This window comes from Tamandua tetradactyla, chromosome 2 (assembly GCF_023851605.1).
Source record: "Tamandua tetradactyla isolate mTamTet1 chromosome 2, mTamTet1.pri, whole genome shotgun sequence".
Classification (NCBI taxonomy): domain Eukaryota; kingdom Metazoa; phylum Chordata; class Mammalia; order Pilosa; family Myrmecophagidae; genus Tamandua; species Tamandua tetradactyla.
The window spans coordinates 175,932,907-175,950,630 of NC_135328.1; the positions used below are offsets into that span (position 1 = coordinate 175,932,907).

The 17,724-nt window shown below is 46.9% G+C and overlaps 1 protein-coding gene across 1 annotated transcript; it reads left to right on the forward strand.

Annotated features, from left to right (window-relative positions):
• Window positions 1-1,296: 1,296 nt before the first annotated feature.
• CYP4A11 (cytochrome P450 family 4 subfamily A member 11) lies at window positions 1,297-16,283 on the forward strand. The gene is made up of 13 exons (XM_077149756.1): window positions 1,297-1,608; window positions 4,963-5,104; window positions 5,756-5,797; window positions 6,291-6,418; window positions 7,813-7,937; window positions 8,279-8,433; window positions 8,911-9,017; window positions 9,101-9,291; window positions 9,373-9,506; window positions 10,973-11,037; window positions 11,197-11,273; window positions 14,403-14,576; window positions 14,880-16,283. The coding sequence occupies exons 1-12, from the start codon at window positions 1,414-1,416 to the stop codon at window positions 14,569-14,571; spliced, it is 1,530 nt and encodes a 509-aa protein (XP_077005871.1). The 5' UTR covers window positions 1,297-1,413; the 3' UTR covers window positions 14,572-14,576; window positions 14,880-16,283.
• The last annotated feature ends 1,441 nt before the right edge of the window (window positions 16,284-17,724 follow it).

Genomic DNA, 17,724 nt, shown 5'->3' on the forward strand with positions numbered 1-17,724 from the left:
TAATTTATAGAGAAATAATTAAGTTATACAAGTTCATTGAGATAAGAAGATTACAGAATACCAGGCATAAGAGTGGAGTGGGAAATGGGGAGTTAATACTTATTGGGTACACTGTTAATACTTAATGGGGAAAAGTTTCAGTGTGTGGTGATGGAAGACTTTTGGTAATGAATGGTGGTACAGGTAACTAATTAACACCACTGAACTGCATTCTTGAAAGTACTTAATATGGGAAATGTGTTGTATACATATTACCACAATAAAAATTTTAAATTTTAAGATTTTTAAAAAAGATTATGGGTAAAGATTAGTTGAAATAATTATGTATTTGAATGGAGATGCAATCATGCTATTGATATCATGAAATCATATCTCCAATGTGATTATATAAAATTGCTTGAAGGGCTGCTGTATTAATATCTTTCTTCATATCATCATGCAACTAATAGAAATTATACAATTCCTACTCCTTCTCACCCAGTGAATAGTTGAAAGACATTAGTAGTAAAGTTGTTATAATAAATAAAGATAAATATTAAAGGGATCTGAACTTATAAATCATTGAGAATTCTATAATTGGTCATGTAACTTAGTATGGGTGACACCACCTATGTCAGTTATTCTTTGTCCAGCAAAGAATCCGCGCAGGAAGAAAAAACCTATGACACAAAGTCAGAAAGCAAGGAAGTCTCTGTCCCAAGAGAGACAGAGCCCCAGGTTTATTTTCTGCTAGCTATTTATCAGGTAAAGGGGCCATTTGGAGTTAACCAGGATGGGGTGTTCCTGTTTGCCTAGAGGAGGTATCTTTAATTTTAAGAACAAAGCAGGAGTTTCCCATGAGTAGAGGATATGTTCCAGATAGGCAAATGCAAAGCAGGCAGATATGCAAATGATAGACAAAGCAGACAAACATCTTAAGCTTTTCAGTTTAACCAACAAACAGACAGACAAGGGCAGTGGTTTTCCACTGCTTGAGGACATGTAAACACAGAGCAAACTTACAGGTGCTTTAATCATATCCTCCCCTCAATTTAGAAACGTGCTACTGGAATAAACATTGTTGAATGCGGCAGACTAGACTGTGAATTCCTTGAAGGTGGGGACATGTCTGTTTTGCTTCTAGCTGTGTCCCAGAACCTAGTCCTCTGTCTGGCACATAGTAGGTGCTCATTAAATATCAGTTGAGAAACCAAAGAGGGGAAAGTGTATATGTACATAGTCATTATCACTGTCAATAAAGCTTTCTCCCACTTTTCCCTAAGGTAGATTCTCCACTGTGGCTCAACCCTGCTGGCTGAGCTCTAAGCTCTGCCCTCCCTCTTCACCCTCCCCACAGGTGGGCAGGGCAATCCTCCCTGGATTCAGGCAGGCAGGAGCTGTCGGGGCAGTCAGTGATCTAAAAGCAGCCACATCATGACTGTGTCTGTCCTGAGCTCCACTGGATTCCTGGGTGGTATCTCTGGGTTCCTTCAAGTGGCTGCGCTTCTCAGCCTGGTTCTGCTACTGCTCAAGGCAGCCCAGTTCTACCTGCACAGGCAATGGCTACTCAAAGTTCTCCAGCAGTTCCCGTCACCTCCCTCCCACTGGCTCTTTGGACACAAGCAGGAGGTAGGAAGGGGCGAGTGAGGGGACTGGGAGGGAAGGGAGGGCCAAGGCTCCGAGAGAATGGTCAGCAAGTCCATCAGACAAAGTGTTCTTGTATGACTGGCACTTGGCCTCCAAGGAAAACCCAGCTCACATTTCAAGTCTCAGCTCCTCACTCCTAAAGACATTCCTCACTAGATGCCCATCTTAGTCTTACTTGACTCGTCAGATATTCTTTCCTTATGTAGATCTGGAGTCTGTCCTAGCAGCCCCTCATAGGTGGTGGAAAATGGTTCTTCCTTCCTGAGTCTGCCCTCCAGGCTGAGCACCCCACAGCCTCAGCTATTCTCAAAATCCCACTTACTCAATCCCATCCTCTCTGCATGGCTCAGAGAACATAGAAATCGGTATGATGGAATTCTGTCTGTAGGATTCAGGATGCATGGAGGAGATAGCCACATCTAAGATTTCTAAGGGTGGGTGGAGGATGTTAGATGTGGGGCACCAACTGTTTCATTAGCCTGGGACTGACAATTTTCCTCAATTCCTCAGTGCAAAAACCATGACAGTCCTAGGCAAACGTGAGGGAAGGCTCCAGGATGGCCCCATGTGATGGTATCAATGTTTGAGTTGGGCCGTAACACTGTCCATTGACCTGCCTGCTTTCCCCTCCTTCTCACCCCTGACTGTGAGCATCTTGGGGCTGGGCCTGTCATGCTCCTCCATGTACTCCAGCACCCAGTACAAAGCCCAGTTCAGAGGGACAGCTTCTGGGCTGGGGGAGAGACAACACCTGCCCATGGCAGCACTGGAAGCATGGAGGGCAGGGGGCTCAGAGCAAGGCCAGGGGCCACATGGAGAGGGGCTCACCAAGGGTCTATGGAATGAACAAATGTGAGGAGTAGATGGAGGGTTGCAGAGAGCCAAGGCCTCTTTTCTCGGAGAAGGAGAAGGAGGAACGTGATTATCAGCAGAGTGGAGCCAGGAGAGGAAGCGTTAAAATCAACCAAAGGGAAACAGTCAAAGTCCAGTGTATTTCATGCAAATTATTGTACTAATGACTTCCAGGCTATTTGTTAATTTTCAGAAACTGACAACTGATACAGTTGTCACTAGCTGAGTGATGCTCCTTTCTGAGCTATGATTTGACACAGGGGCAATAAAAATTCTTCCAGGGACCTTCCTTTATGCATGTTGATGATTTATAGACTTAAGTAGATAATTTTTATTAACATAAATAATATTATTCATGATGCTGGATCATCTCTCCACTTCTGCTGGCCCAATAGCAATTGCAATCAAAATTTTTCTAGATCTTGTAATACTTTCTCAGATTTTTTTCTTTATTCAATACTTCTATTACTGGCAAAGTCAGAAATTAGAAATGCCACATGTAATTGGTTGAACCTCATCTTTCAACTCAGATAACGGGACAGGGTGTGGCAGGTGGGTGTGTGGGCTCTGTTTCCAAGCTATCAGGGTCACGTTCTAGTTCTGCCTCTTAACTTTAAATACCCTGTCTATGCCTCAGTGTCTTCATCTGGTAAATGGGTGTAACACCAAAAATTATAGTACTCAAATGAGTTGTTGGAAGTTTAGGGTAAGGATTACAATCACGCTAGCTATTATTTGCAAAAATAACAAGAATATTAATACCTGTGAGAGATGAGTATTGGGTAGGTTTAAACAATTCACTCCATTAAACAGGGACGAAATCCAACAGGCTGTGGAAAGGAGAACCTACAACTATGGAATGGAAATAGCCCGCAGTCTCCACAGCCGTGGTACATGACAGGTCCTCAATAAATAGCTGTCGAATGAATGACTAATTACAGGAATGTGCCAGAAAAATGTGCAGGAGAGTCAGTGCCCCAGCAGCTCTCCAGAACTTTGGCTGCCCTCTGCCCTTGGGCTCCTTAAGACACCCTGATGTCCCCAGACTTCTTTTTTTTTTCTTTTCTGTAAGTTAACTAAGTACATTCTTAGTTAGTAAAAGAATGTATCTGTCACTTGCTACAAAAATTTTCTTTCTTTCTTTTTTGTATGCTGTATGGTGGAGTTCACACTTCATACTTTTTCCATATGACTGTCCTGTTTTTGCCACACCATTTGTTGAATTTTGGGGGCGGGGGGGCAGAGGTGCAAGGGTCAGGAATCTAACCCGGGTTTCCCGTATGGTAGGTGAGAATTCTACCACTGAACTACCCTTGCACCCCAACAAGAATTTTAATGAAGATTCTCTCATTCACTGTCCTACATGTATTCATTCATTTATTCCTCCCTTAAAAAAAAAAATGTATTCCTATGAGTCAAACTCTCTGCTGGGCTCTGAGGAAACAGAGATGATAGACATTAAAGGTGAGTTTCCCAACACAGCGCCCAGCAATTAGAACACTTTGAGATGATATACAATAGAGGGACACCCAGGGTGTGTGGAAGCCCCAGGCAAGGACACTTGGAGGTCAGAAGGATTGGGTTTAGACCCAGCTTACAGGGGCCTATCATTTTACCTTCATTTCCTCATTCTTCTACAAAACAGGATAAAGTAATAATCCCTGCCCAACCACAGGTTTGCTGTGAGGATTACATAATGTAGGTGTGTGACAAAGTTTTATACACCATGGGATCAATCCCTGAACATCATTTATCAAATGTCAACTGTGCATAAGTTTCTGTAGGCAGCTCTGAGTGACAGCCCACAGCTCAGCTCAAGGAGAGGACAGAATCTGTCCTTAGGCCAAGTCCTAGGAACACAGCACGAGCCTGGATGGGAGGTTGGGTGTTATGGGTTGAATCGTGTCCTCAAAAACACATTTGTTGAAGTCTTAACTCTGAGTCCCTATGGATGTCATGTTATTTGGAAATAGTCTTTATAAATGTAATCAAGTTACGGTGAGGTTATACTGGACTGAGAGGCCCTAAATCTAATATGACTGGTGTCTTTAAATGTGGACATAGACACAGATGAACACAGGGAGAATGCCATGTGTTGACGGAGGGAGGTAATGGAACGGTGAGTCTACAAGGCAAAGAAGGCCGAGGATTGCCAGCAAACACCAGAAGCTAGGAAGAGGTGGGAAGAGATCTTCCCCCTAGGGACGTCAAAGAGAACATGGTCCAGCTGATTCCATGATTTCCAATGTCAGGGCTCCAGAAATATGAGAGAATACATTTCTGTTGTTTTAAACTACCAAAGTTTGTAATGCTTTATTACAGCAGCCCTAGTAGACTAATGCAAGAGGTCATTAGAAACAGTTTCAAACCCCTAATCTCTGCTGAGATCCAGAACTGTCAACTCAGCAGCCAGCCTAACTTCACCCCAACTCTGACCTCGATCTAATTGATGTATTTATTGGTTTGTCTTTTGATCTTTAACAGTTCCAAAGGGACCAGGAATTGCAAAAGTTTCTGGAATGGGCAGAGAAATTCCCATGTGCCTGCCCTCGCTGGCTGTGGGGGAGTAACGCCATCCTCCAAGTCTATGACCCTGACTATTTGAAGGTGATTTTGGGGAGATCAGGTGAGAACAAAACCCAGGTCATGGCTGGAGCAGATCTTCCATCTTGGGCACATGCCCTGGGTCTGTAAAATTCCAGGAGAGAGGAGCAGTTCAACCGTCAATACCTAAACACTCTACCAGCCACTGACCCAAAGCCTAAAGTCAATAATAGTTACTTAGTACTAGATTCTTTTAAATGGTAGCTGGAGCTGAATTTCTTTTTCTTTTCCCTCTCCTTTTTGATAACCATATGGAGATGCTTGTTATGTACATTGATCCAGAACTGACATAAAATTTCTAATCCATACTGGATTGAGTCTGGTACATCAGATTTTTGCCTCTTGTGGGCCTTGGGATGGCCTAGCCACCAATTATTGTAGAAAAGTCACATGGCTTCTGTCTTATTATTTGGCATTGAAAACAGTCTATGCTTCTTCCCAATTTGCATCCTTGCCCGGTAGCTATTGTACAGAAAGTACACTGAATCTGCCTTCCTGAGCCCACACTATCAGGATAAAGATCCCGGGGATGGGAAGTAAATGGGAGGTGGCTTGTGAGCTGACATTCTTCAGGAACCGATGGCAGCCAATGGTCTGGACCATAGCTGCTTCCTGGAGACTGCGTTATTTGGTCCCCTCCACTCTCCTCTTAATGCCTTGTTTTACCTTTCAGATCCAAAGTCTACATCCTACAGAATCTTAGCTCCCTGGATTGGTATGTACATGCAGCAGTTAGGTTTGCCAACAGCTCTCTCTTTAGCTCACAGAAACCAACAGGTGCCCAGCCACCCCTGTCACCATAACCATCCCTGGATCAAGCCTCATTTCTCTTCTTCTAACCAGACCCTAACCCCATTCACATGGTGGTGCGCATCCTCCTGAAGCTCAGCTCCTTCCACATTACTACTCAGGTCTTTCCAAATGTCTCAGCCTGATCTTTCTTTAAGAACCTCCGTGATCTGCCCCCCACCACAACTGAGTTACCACCTTTATCTGATCATTACTATAGTCAGATCCTCTGCACCAGCCAAACCGAGAAATTCACATTTGTGAGATGCACGTGCTTTTCCTGCACATGAGGTGCCTTCCTCTGGGTTTCTTCCCCAGGCCCACCTTTGGTGCCTCCCAAATTGTCTCTGGTGCTCCTCCGGTCCCATCCCTCCCCGCTGTCCCCCCACCCCCAACATACGCGCCCATGTCTGGCCCAGGGTATGGCTTGCTCCTGTTGAATGGGCAGAAGTGGTTCCAGCACCGGCGGCTGCTGACACCTGCCTTCCACTCTGACATCCTGAAGCCCTACGTGGGGCTCATGGCTGACTCTGTCCGAGTGCTGCTGGTGAGTCAGTGTCTCCCTCTCTCTCTCACCTACACACATACTCACTCCACAGACCCCGCATGCCCTCATAGCACACACTCAAACATGGGCCACTCTCAAAAACGTGTGTCTCACAGACATCCGTCAGAAACAGCCACACAAAGTAACACACCCAGAAACGCGAACCTGCACATCACACCCTTTGGGGTGCACATATACATTGTCCAGAGCTCCGGTGTCTTTGTATATCTGGGACCTGTTTACTCTCACAGACACATACACGCACCATCATCCACCTTGATGTGAGTCACACACAAACACACGTCCTCACCTCCACATAGACACATGTTTCAGGCAATCCCCTGGCACCCATAATACATAGTTAGACACGTTAGGCAGAGTCGACAGACATGGCATGCACACATACACACATGCATGCACATGCCCACATTCTACTGGCTTCCCAACACTGAAAAGCTTCTTTCTTGTGTCGGTATAAATAAATCCCTCTCCTATTTGATAGAAAACTATAGCACCGTCCAAAAAAAAGAAGAAAGCCAGACCATTACTGTAAGATCAAGATTCCTCAAAAGTGGGTAGAAGAGGACAGTACCAGCCACCAGCTCATTGTCCAAGGAAGAGAGGGTCATGGTCTAATGGGAAATTCTTCTCTTAGCTCCATGTCTTCAGCATGGTAGAAAGGAAGAGAAATCAATCTCCTTTGGACTGCAGGACAAATTGTCCCAGGCATGTGGGCAATGGTAGCTTCAGTGGCAGGGCAGGCATCAAGGGTTTTATTCACTGGGGATCTGGCTTGGGGCACGGGTTGGTTTGTTTGTTGTTTTTTGCTTGGATTTGAGCCATTCCATGGAGTGATGTGGACAGTAAGTCTACATCCTCAGAGGCCAGGCTCAGTCATACTGTCACCCACATCAGGACTGATCTGTCATGCAAAATTTTGCTGAATGAAAAGGAACTGAGGTTCCTGATGTCCCTTTCCTAGACCTCCCCCCATCCTAGCCAATGAGGCTTTATCTTGCCTTGACAAAATTGCTCCCCAAAATTGAGATCCTACCTGTCCCTCATGTCTGTCTAGCCCTCAGGCTACCAAAGAGTCCTTCCATGCTCTTTATCTACTCAAAGGTGGATATCATTTATAACTTGTTCCTAAAATTCAAAACAATGCAAACTATTATGAAAGGCTGTGCTTAATTTCATAATAAAAAAGTCTGCAAGAAAAGAGTATCACCTTACAAGCATTTGCTTTATAGACTTGATTTGCTACAATGCACTTGTTTTATAAAGTGAGGTATTCCCAACAGGATATCTAGGGGGATAGAGAGATGATCTTAGCCTATTTATCAGACGTCTTCTGGAGGAGTTTGAGTCCAGTCAATGTCCCCCTCTCACCCCAGGACAAATGGGAGAAGCTCATCTCACAGAACCCGTATCTGGAGGTCTTTGAACATGTCTCCTTGATGACCCTGGACACCATCATGAAGTGCGCCTTCAGCCACGACAGCAGCGTCCAGGTGGACAGGTCAGTGATGATCCTTTTACTTAAGGGTACTTGTGATAGCCAGTTGGTGGGCTACCATCCAAAGCAAGATTCTTCTTTGAGCCCCAGACCAAGTCTAAACATCTGCCCAGACCAGTCCTGGATTCTGCTACAGAGTCAGGCCTGATGCCAACCACAGACCCCTGACCTACCACAGCTACAAGCCTGGTTTATAAAGGGCTGTGGGTCACAGTTTAAGAAACCGTGGTTGCCTCAGAGCTGCCTATCTCTGCTATCTGAGGGGAACACTACCCAGAGCCCCAGAATGCCTCAGGAAGAAAGTCTTCCCTCCCTCCAGTCTCTTCTGCAAACTCTACCATCAGGAAGTCCTACACCTACATCCAGGCTGTTGCGGACCTGACCAACCTGCTATTTACCCGTGGGAGGAATCTCTTCTACCAGAACGATTTCATTTACTGGCTCACCCCTGATGGCCGCTGGAGTCACCGCGTCTGCCAGTTGGCCCATCAACACACAGGTCCTGGCTCCTCCTCCTGGGCAACTCCCCTCCTCCACCAAGGTCCAGCCCAAAAGAACTGCCCTGAAGACTCTGGCACAGCCAGGGACCATTGGAGCCCCTGTAGGACCTAGTAGAGACCCAGAATGGGCACTTCTCTGGGGTATGGGGTGGGTACTGAGACAATGGGGTGCCAGGCCCTGTCCCATGGGGTCACATGCGTCATCACATTTGGTGATGGTTGAATGAGACTCCATTCCAGGAGGCTGTAAGCAGAGGCTCACGGGCTCTGCTACTGAGTGGAGTCTTGACCAGAATCAAATGATGCTGAGCTCCTTCTAGGCACATGCTCAATCCCACACTCTTTCAGAGCTCCTCCTCTGTCAGACCTGGCACCCAGACTGGGCCAGGTGTGGCCGATGGGGCTGTTGTGTGTGTTTCTGTGGCTGGTGCACCCACAACAGTGGGCTCTGACTGGTAACCACGGTTTTGGGATAGACCGTGTAATCAAGCAGAGAAAGGCTTGTCTACAGGAGGAGGGCGAGCTGGAAAAGATCAGGAAGAAGAGGCACTTGGATTTCTTGGACATCCTCCTCTTTGCCCAAGTGAGTGTGGAGAGGTCTGTGTCTTTGCCCAGAAGAACAGAGCCCAAGGGCAAACCCTGCTCTTTCACCATGGCTTTCCTCAGATGGAGAACGGAAACAGCTTGTCTGACAAGGACCTGCGTGCTGAAGTGGACACATTTATGTTTGAGGGCCACGACACCACAGCCAGTGGCTTCTCCTGGATCCTCTATGCCCTGGCCACCCATCCCCAGCATCAGCAGAGGTGCCGGGAGGAGATCCAGAGTCTCCTTGGGGAGGAAACCTCCATCACATGGTGAGTGCTCAAGAGATGGAAGAGCCCTGTCTTATCTCTGGCCCAGACCCTGCCTGCTCTTCAGGCTGGGTTTTGTTTCAGGGACCACCTGGACCAGATACCCTATACCACCATGTGCATCAAGGAGGCACTGCGACTCTATCCACCGGTGCCACACATTGGCCGAGAGCTCAGCAAGCCCATCACCTTCCCTGATGGACGTTCCTTACCCAAAGGTATGAACCTCACTACCCTCACCATCTAACCATTTGAGTAGTGCCTGAACCTCTCTGGCTCTGTTTCTCATCAATAAAATGAATACTTGCTTTGTAGTTAGGATGAGGTGTATAAAGTACCTTCACAGAGCCACACCACAGCAAAAGTTCAATGTCAGTTTCTTTCCCTATTGATGAAGTACATTTTCATAGTAGGAGGTTGCTATAAATGATCTGTAAGAGCCCTTTCAATTCCATATTCCAGGGAACTAAGATCCTAAGCTTCTCACATTCTCCAGAACTATAATTCCATCATCTTAAGGATCTATGGTCTTATAAAACTAGGGCTAGAGCCAATTTGGTGAACCTGGCGTATTTTGATTCTAACATTCCATGCTCCAAAACCTGACTCCAAGATTAAAGGACTCAGGGGTAGGGCCACAGTGGCTCAGCAGGTAAGAGTGCTTGCCTGCCATGCCTGAGGACCCGGGTTCATTTCCCGGTGCCTGCCCATGTGAAAAAAAAAAGAATAATAGAAAGAATTAATAAAACCAAAAGCTTGTTAAAAAAAAAAAAAAAGGAAAAAGGACTCAGGGGCCAATCCTGTCTTCATTGCCACATCTTTTTTAATTTCCCCATTTTGATGAAATATCTGGGAAAATTCTTTGTAATAAGAGAATGAATGTTCATATAAACATGGCAGTTTATGTGATGATGATGCAATCCCTGGAATCTTCTCCACAAGGGGATGTTACCCTCTGGATGTGCCCTCAGCAAATGAGCCCTGAAATCCTAATTCCCTGAGGTGTGGATGGCTGGAGAGAGGCAAAGGAAGACATGATTCTTTCTTAGGGGGGCTTCCAGGTAAATGAGGAAGGTCAGAGAACCCAGAGTCATGGGTCAGATGTAGGCCAATCTCTGAGGAGCCCTTAGGCTGATAGCAGAGAGCAGTCAATGACCAGTTCTGAGACCACAGCCATGGCAGAGGTGGTAAATTGGCTCATGTCCCATGAGGCTTAAATCCCAGCCCTGTCACATTCTACCTGAGGAATCCTAGACAAGTTCTCAGCCTCCCTAGCTTCTCTGAGCTTAATGTGCCTCATCTGAAAAATAGGACTATGAGTATCAATCTTGGAAACTGGTTCTGAGGATTGAATGAGTGCATATATATCCCCCACTGGCTCACAGCAGTCCCTTAATCAACCTGAGCTGTCACTTGAGTTACTGTAGACAGTAAACCTCTGCTTCTTTCTTTCTTCCTGTCCTAGCTTCATTATTTTCTGATCCTTGCTGGCACCCATGGGTTTTTCCATGCCCAACCCACCTCCCTTGCTGTAGGATTTTCCCACTCAAAGTGGTGGGGAAGTGGCTCTGATTTGAGACCAGGAGGGCATTTCCTGCATCTGTACCTGCCCTGATGCTCTGTGGGACCAGGACCACGCCCTGTGGCTACAGTCTTGTCTCTGTCTCCTCTACCTGCCCCACAGGAATCTTAGTCACGTTGGCCATTTACACCCTTCACCACAACCCAAAGGTGTGGCCGAATCCAGAGGTAGGGGGGCCCTAGGAGGAGGGGATGGGATGGTCTCTCCAGACAAACATCTCCCTTCCCCTTCAATCTCTGGGAGTCCTGCTCCCTCATGGATTGGAACTGCATCCACTGGAAGCACTTTGCCCCCTGGGTGCCCTGGCTCTGGCGCTCTCTCTGCAGGAGTTTGATCCTTTCCGATTTGCACCTGGTTCTGATCGACACAGCCATGCTTTCCTGCCCTTCTCAGGAGGATCAAGGTGAGGCATCCTGTGCGGTGGTGATGGCATGAGGAGGTAGTCTCTGGGCGCATTTCTGATGTTGGTGACCTCCTTGTTCAACTGTGGCTTCTGTGACTATGCCTTGCACATGTCAGTGTTTGTGGAAAGAAGCCCCGTGGCGTATTCTAATGTGCAAAAGCACGGTAGAGTTCTAGGGCACGCCATGGAGACTTTGCTCCCACCGCTCTTTCCCAATGGCCTGCTGAGTCCAGTATGAGTGGGCTTTTCAAAGTTCAGTGTATTCTGGTGTTTTCCTGACTTTAGGACTATGACAGTTCAGAATGAGAATTTCTCGTGTATTTTAAATTTCAGGTATTGTGCTTTCCTCAGTAGTCAGGAACCTTAATGGATGGATTTCTCTCCTCGTACACATTCTCAATGCAGCCCAGGGCCTTTTCTACTGTTTGCCAATTTAATGAAGAGTTTGCATGACAGCTTCCTTGCTTGTCTCCACTGTTCAATTTGAAAGGAGTTTTGTACCAATTTGAGTCTTTATTTTTCAATCTATCTCAACAAAATTTTGACTGCCCACTAATGTTCATATAACCATGACAAACCTTCCAGTTGGTCAACTGGAAATTCATAAGAATTGGGCTCTGTTCTCTGTAAATTTACATGTAGAACCATATGGTTCAATTTGGGGCCCTCTTCCCCCCAAAAATACCCACCAAAAAACAAGAGAAGAAGAAAATGAGGGTAACCATTTTTAAAGAAAACTCAGAAAAGCATACAACTTAAAAGTTCCTGGTGTGTAAAAGATAAAACATACTTGAAATGGTTCTTTGGGCTGTGCTACACAAGTGCACTCTGAGTCAACCATGGTGCAAATCTTCAAAGGCTGCTCAAAAAAGCCTATGAAATACAAATTGCCATAAATTCTACATTTAATGTAAGCGAAGTTTTCTGCTTCCAAAATTCTCTGAAGTCTTCAATTGGTGAAACAACTTTCACAGAACCAGACAAGCAAAACATCTTCCACAAATTGGCTTTCTGGGTATTGTTTCCCCCCAAACTGATTCTTCCTGTTAGACATCGTTTGCAAAGTATGTTGCTACCACTAGAAGGCAGTAGAAACCTTGGATTGCAAAATTGCTAGGCCAGAACTGATATTTATTTTGTTCTATTCCATTCTATTAATTTAATTCTATTTTAAAAGTATTTTTAAGCCCATGTGCTGCATTGGGAGGCGGGTGGGAGATAGGAGCACCAAGACGAAAGATACTGCCTTTGTCTCCAAGAGGTTTCTGTCAAGAAAATGTGTTATACAGAAATAAATAAATAACAGCAGCTCAAGACACCCACCTATATTTCTTTCTTCTGTTTTTCTGTATTTTTTCTTCCTTCCTTCCTTTCTTCTTTCAGTTTCTTTCTTTCTTCTTTCCTTGACTAACTTTTTCACTCATTGAGTAGTGCCATGTTCCTGGCATAGTCTAAGCCTCTGGACTGTGATATGCCCTTGAATAAATTACTAAAGGTCATTTGGGGGACACGGGAGGAAAAGATACAGCTGGGAGAGGCATTGGAACTGAGCTTTGAGGATGTGGACAGCGAGGTGGGGGCCGGTATATCAACAACAAGAGCTTGAGCTGTGCAGCAGAGCTGGACAAGCGGGGAGTGGGTGGGGCTGGCCTGAGGAGGGCTTTAAATGCCAGCTGAGGCATTTGGACTCTGTCCTACCTGCAAAGGAGAGCGTATAAGGGGCTAAGCAGGGCCATGACTACAGGGTGCATGGAGGGAAAAGAAGATAAGGAGTGAACATTTCTTGGGTAGGTTAGAAGGCTACAGAAGCTGGGTGACCGAGGCCATGAGCGGAGGCAGGAGTCTGAGAGGCTGATAGTACAACAGGTAGAGAAGAGCAGGGGGTCTCCCAGATCCCTACCCTCTTTGATCCCTCTGGGAAGTTTCCCTGTTGCCCCTCTGATGCTTCTATATCACCCCATCTTTTTCTCTCTCCAAGGATCTGGGTCCCTTTGTGTCCCCAGGATGGTGAGGCACTTAGATTGTGGTCCACCTGCCCCTGCGGTGTCATGAACAGTGACCTCTTATTATGGAATCAGAAACTGCTTGTGGAGGGAATGAACATGCCAGTGATGAACTTTTTAGAGTAATTCATGCAATTGAACTCCAGCTTAGAACACTGGCCCTCTTTACCAAATGATTTCTAAGCTGCTTCTTCACGGGGACACTTCAAAAAATGATCAGACATTTTATTTTCCTCTGAACACAAGTTCATTCATTCAGCTAGCACAACTGAACAACTAACACGTGCCAGGAGGGATTTATCCCAGAAAGAGAGGAGTTGCCTTTAGCCATGGCTGAGGTGCCTATGAAGGAAAGAGAAGACACCTGTCTAAATCCCAAATGTCCCCATGGAAATAGTCCTACCCAGCCCTTCTCAACCAGGTCCCATGAGAAAATCAGCAGTAATGTCCTAAGGTATCTGTTGAATGTAATCAATTAATTTCTTCCCTCTGCATCCAAAATGGCCTAGCTTATACCATGCTAGAATTAAGAAACTGGTTACTCAAATTGTTTTCTGTTGAGTTTAATTCTGTCATAGAAACCCAACTGAGAAAGCTTGATAAGGTTCTGATCCTTGTGCCACTTCTCTTTCTTTGTGTTCTTCCCACCTCCTAGAATGCCTTTATCTCCTGGAGAACTCCTTCACATCCTTCAAAACCCAGATCAAGTGTCCCCTCCTTTGGGAATCAGTCCTTCTTACCCACTGGACCCATATCTACTATCAAATTAGTAGCCTCCTTTGAGCCCCATAGATCCCTGGCTTCACTGTGGTTATACAAGGAACAGAATGTGGTGGGGGTAGAGTCAGTTAACAGGGCTCAGTTCTCTATGTGCTAAGGGAGCTTGGTGGGGGAAATGTTGCTGGAACTTTAAGAGTGATAGGAACTGTCAGAGGCCAGGAAGAAAGTGTGAACCAGGGTCTAAGAGTAGAGCTGTGTGTGACTTGTACAGAGAAGGACTGGTAGCTGGGCCAAATCAAGGAGGGCCTTTAAAGATCAAGTTCCAGGCTGGGGCAAGTAGCCAATGCCTGCCCTGCTCAGAGTACCACTTGAGGCTGCTTCTCTTTGGCTCTCCCCACTGGCACAGGAATTGCATTGGGAAGCAGTTTGCCATGCATGAGCTGAAGGTGGCTGTGGCCCTCACCCTGCTCCGCTTTGAGCTGAGGCCGGACCCCAACAGGGTCCCCATTCCCCTGCCAGGAGTTGTGTTGAAATCTAAGAATGGGATCCACCTGCAACTGAAGAAGCTCCTCTAATGATGGTGAGGCAGTCTGCACCCATCCCATCTCTTTTGCTCTGAGATTTCCTGACTGCCATCCTGCTTCCTATTCCCAGCTTGTCTTCCTTTCTCTCTGTCCACCTTTCTCTAGTTCTCCCACCCACCTGCATCTCTACTTGTGCACTGACTCCTGATCACCTGCCTGCCCTTTAGCCCGTCTTACCATCAACCTATCTTTTTCCCCTTCTGCCAACTTGTCTGTCCCTGTATTAGTTTTCTGTTGCTGCTATAACAAAAGACCACAAGCTTACTGGCTTAACACAATACAAACTTATTCTCTTACAGCTCGGGAGGTCAGAAGTCTGAAAGGGGTTTCACCTGGCAAAAACCAAGGTGTCAGCGGGGCTACATTCCTTCTAAAGGTTCTAGGGGAGAATTCCTTTGTTGCCTTTCCCAGCTTCTAGAGCTCCAGTCCTTGCATTTCTTGGCTCCTGGTCTCTTCCTCCATCTTTAATCCAACAGCTTCATTCCCCTCCCTATTTCTGTCTTTACATTGTGCTAAGGACTCTTGAGATCTTAGGGATCCTATTCAGATAATCTAGGCTTATGACCTCATTTCAAGATCTTTAATATTTTCAAAGATGACATGTGGTCAGTGCCATGATCCAGCCCACTTGACGGGCAGTCACCTGGTCTGTCCGCCTAAATCTCTCCCATACATTTACTTCTACCCGTTGGTCATTTGCACAACCTCCTCCTCCTTCTTTCTTTCTTGGAATAAAGTTCACAATGTTTCAAGTAGCATCAGTCTTCCTTGTAATGGAGATGGTGGAAGGGCAGAGGAGGAGTGGGGAGGAAAGACAGAGGAGAGACATGCCTTCTGAGGAATAGAAGGGGATGAATTTTGCTGTGTGGGGCCCAGGACTCAGCAGACACCAGCCAGCCCCATGCGTCACTCCCATCCCACCCTCCTCCATGCCTCCCCACTCAGAGCTGTCCCAGAGGCCCCCACACCCTGCCAGCTCCAAAGTCCCCTGTGTTAGTCATTTAGAGAAAGGCTCTCCCCTCAGGAGCGCAGTAGGGAGGACCTCTCCCCTGTCAGGTAAAGATACGCTGCTTCCATTCTATTCGGTGCTTCTTCGGCTCTCCTCACACTAGATTTTTTGGGTAGGCCTGCACTAGAGACCACTTGCACCGAGCAGAAAGCCTTACATCCTGTCTGCCACGAGGGCCTTGGGGACTCAGCTTTTCCTGGCCCAAATGACCCTTGAGAAGAGAGCAGCCAGCCTCTCCTGAAAGGCCTGTGGCTGTTCAGAAGGCTCGAGGAGTGGACAGGTGCCTGGGGGACAAATGGGTCTGGCCAGCGGGAAGAAGTCAGAGCCTGGGCAGCTCCCAGCCCCTGTCTTCTCCCCATAAGACAGCCTCTTGAGGCAGTTGTTAGGTCTCAAAAAAGAATTCTAAGAGCAAAAAGAGCTCTTGATGCTGAGCCCCCATCAACCCCCCTCCTCAGTGTCCTTGGCAGGTTCAAGGATCCAGTTATAAACCTGTTACAAGCCCCCATCCAATCAGGAAACATGTCACTGTCCCTTTAAGACACAGCTCCCAGAACAAAGAGCCAGAGCCATTTCCTCTCTCTTCCTGCTGGCTCCCCAGGCAGGAGCCAATTTCAGGCTCCTATCTGCTTTCTCCCTTTCATTCTCTCACTTGCTTCCTCCCTGCTTTATCCCTTCAATAAATCTATTAAGTTTTGACTCACTGTCTCGTGTAGAATTCTTAATGACTCTGTGCCTAACAGCAAGTTCCCCTGCAGCTTGGCCAGCTGCCCTCAGGCCAAGGGGCTCCATCAAGACTGCCTGGGTGGTTACCTGGCCTCTGGTCATACTGTTTCTAGCACCAGGCCCTATTTGCACTCCTGCCTGGTTCCCTGGGCCAGTGTCCCTGCTTCCATCAGCCTCTGTCAACTGGGTTCTGCCTTCTCTTGCTGGTTCTCAACTCAAGTCCTGCCAGCCTCAGCCCAGGGCCCTAGGTCAGAGACAAAACTCCCTGATGCCCTTTGCCTGCTGTTTCTGCAGCCAAGGCTTCCCTTCCAGTCTCATGGTGTCCTTGTCCTTGGCAGTTCACTGACCCAGTGGATCCCTGCTTGGAAAAAGGGGGAGGGACATGAGCTGGCTGGAACTCAGTGCTTGACTCAGAGCTGGGGGCAGGAGAATGAACCTGGGAGCAACCTGGGCATGGCTGCTCCCTGACATCAGAAGGTACAAAGGGCTCAGACTAACCCAGGCACAGGAAGTACCCAAAAATGGGAACTCAGAATTTGAGGAGCAGACCATGGACACGTGCTCTAATCTCAGGATTCCATGGGCTTGGGGCAGTTTCCAGGAAATGACCCTGCTGACTCCAGAAAATGGGCAAGGCCTGGGCTCAGGTCACACCCAGATACATCCAGCATCACACACCCACAGGGACATCACAACAGCCCACATCTGCTCATGCCCAGGAACACACTCCACCCACCACCCAAACGCACGTCCACACAGACGCCAGGATCACAGGAGGCAGCAGCGAGTTTGGAGAGCTGACTGGTGTCCTTGGACTTTATCCTTGGTGCCCATGGCCCCCCACCCTCCTCTCCACCATGGTGGTGCCTCTCCAAGCCCCTCTGGTCATCGAGCTCTCTGTTCTCTTTTCTCATGGATATCTGCTCTCTGGGAGGGTTTCCATATTAATTATGGAGTCTTCGTTAAAAGAGCCCAGAGTCAGAAGGTCTTTGTACTAGTTTCCTTCCTCATACGTGCCTGGCAGTTTCCCTCCATTAAAAGTCCCCAGCCCACCCTGCCTCACAGGCTACCTGACCATCTGTGCTGGTTGGAAAGGATGCATGTACCCTAGAAAAGCCATGTTTAACCCTAGTCCCATATTGTAAACACAGCCGTTTCTTCTAATCCCTATTCAGTACTGTATGTTGGAAACTTTGATTAGATTAACTCCATGGAGATGTGACTCAGACAGTGTGTCAGTGTGGGTATTAAACTGGATTAGGTGGAGATGTGTCTACCCATTCCAGGTGGGTCTTGATTAGTTTACTGGAATCCTGTAAAAGAAGGTTTTGGAGAAAGCTTCAGAATGCCACAGAACTATGAAGCAGAAACTCTACCAGACCATGACTTTTGGAGATGAAGAAGGAAAATGC

Coding starts and splice junctions, on each gene's coding strand:
- CYP4A11 (XM_077149756.1), top strand. CDS start 1,414: ATGACTGTGTCTGTCCTGAGCTCCACTGGATTCCTGGGTGGTATCTCT. Junction 6,419..7,812: donor ACTCTGTCCGAGTGCTGCTG/GTGAGTCAGTGT, acceptor CTCTCACCCCAG/GACAAATGGGAGAAGCTCAT. Junction 11,274..14,402: donor CCCTTCTCAGGAGGATCAAG/GTGAGGCATCCT, acceptor CCACTGGCACAG/GAATTGCATTGGGAAGCAGT.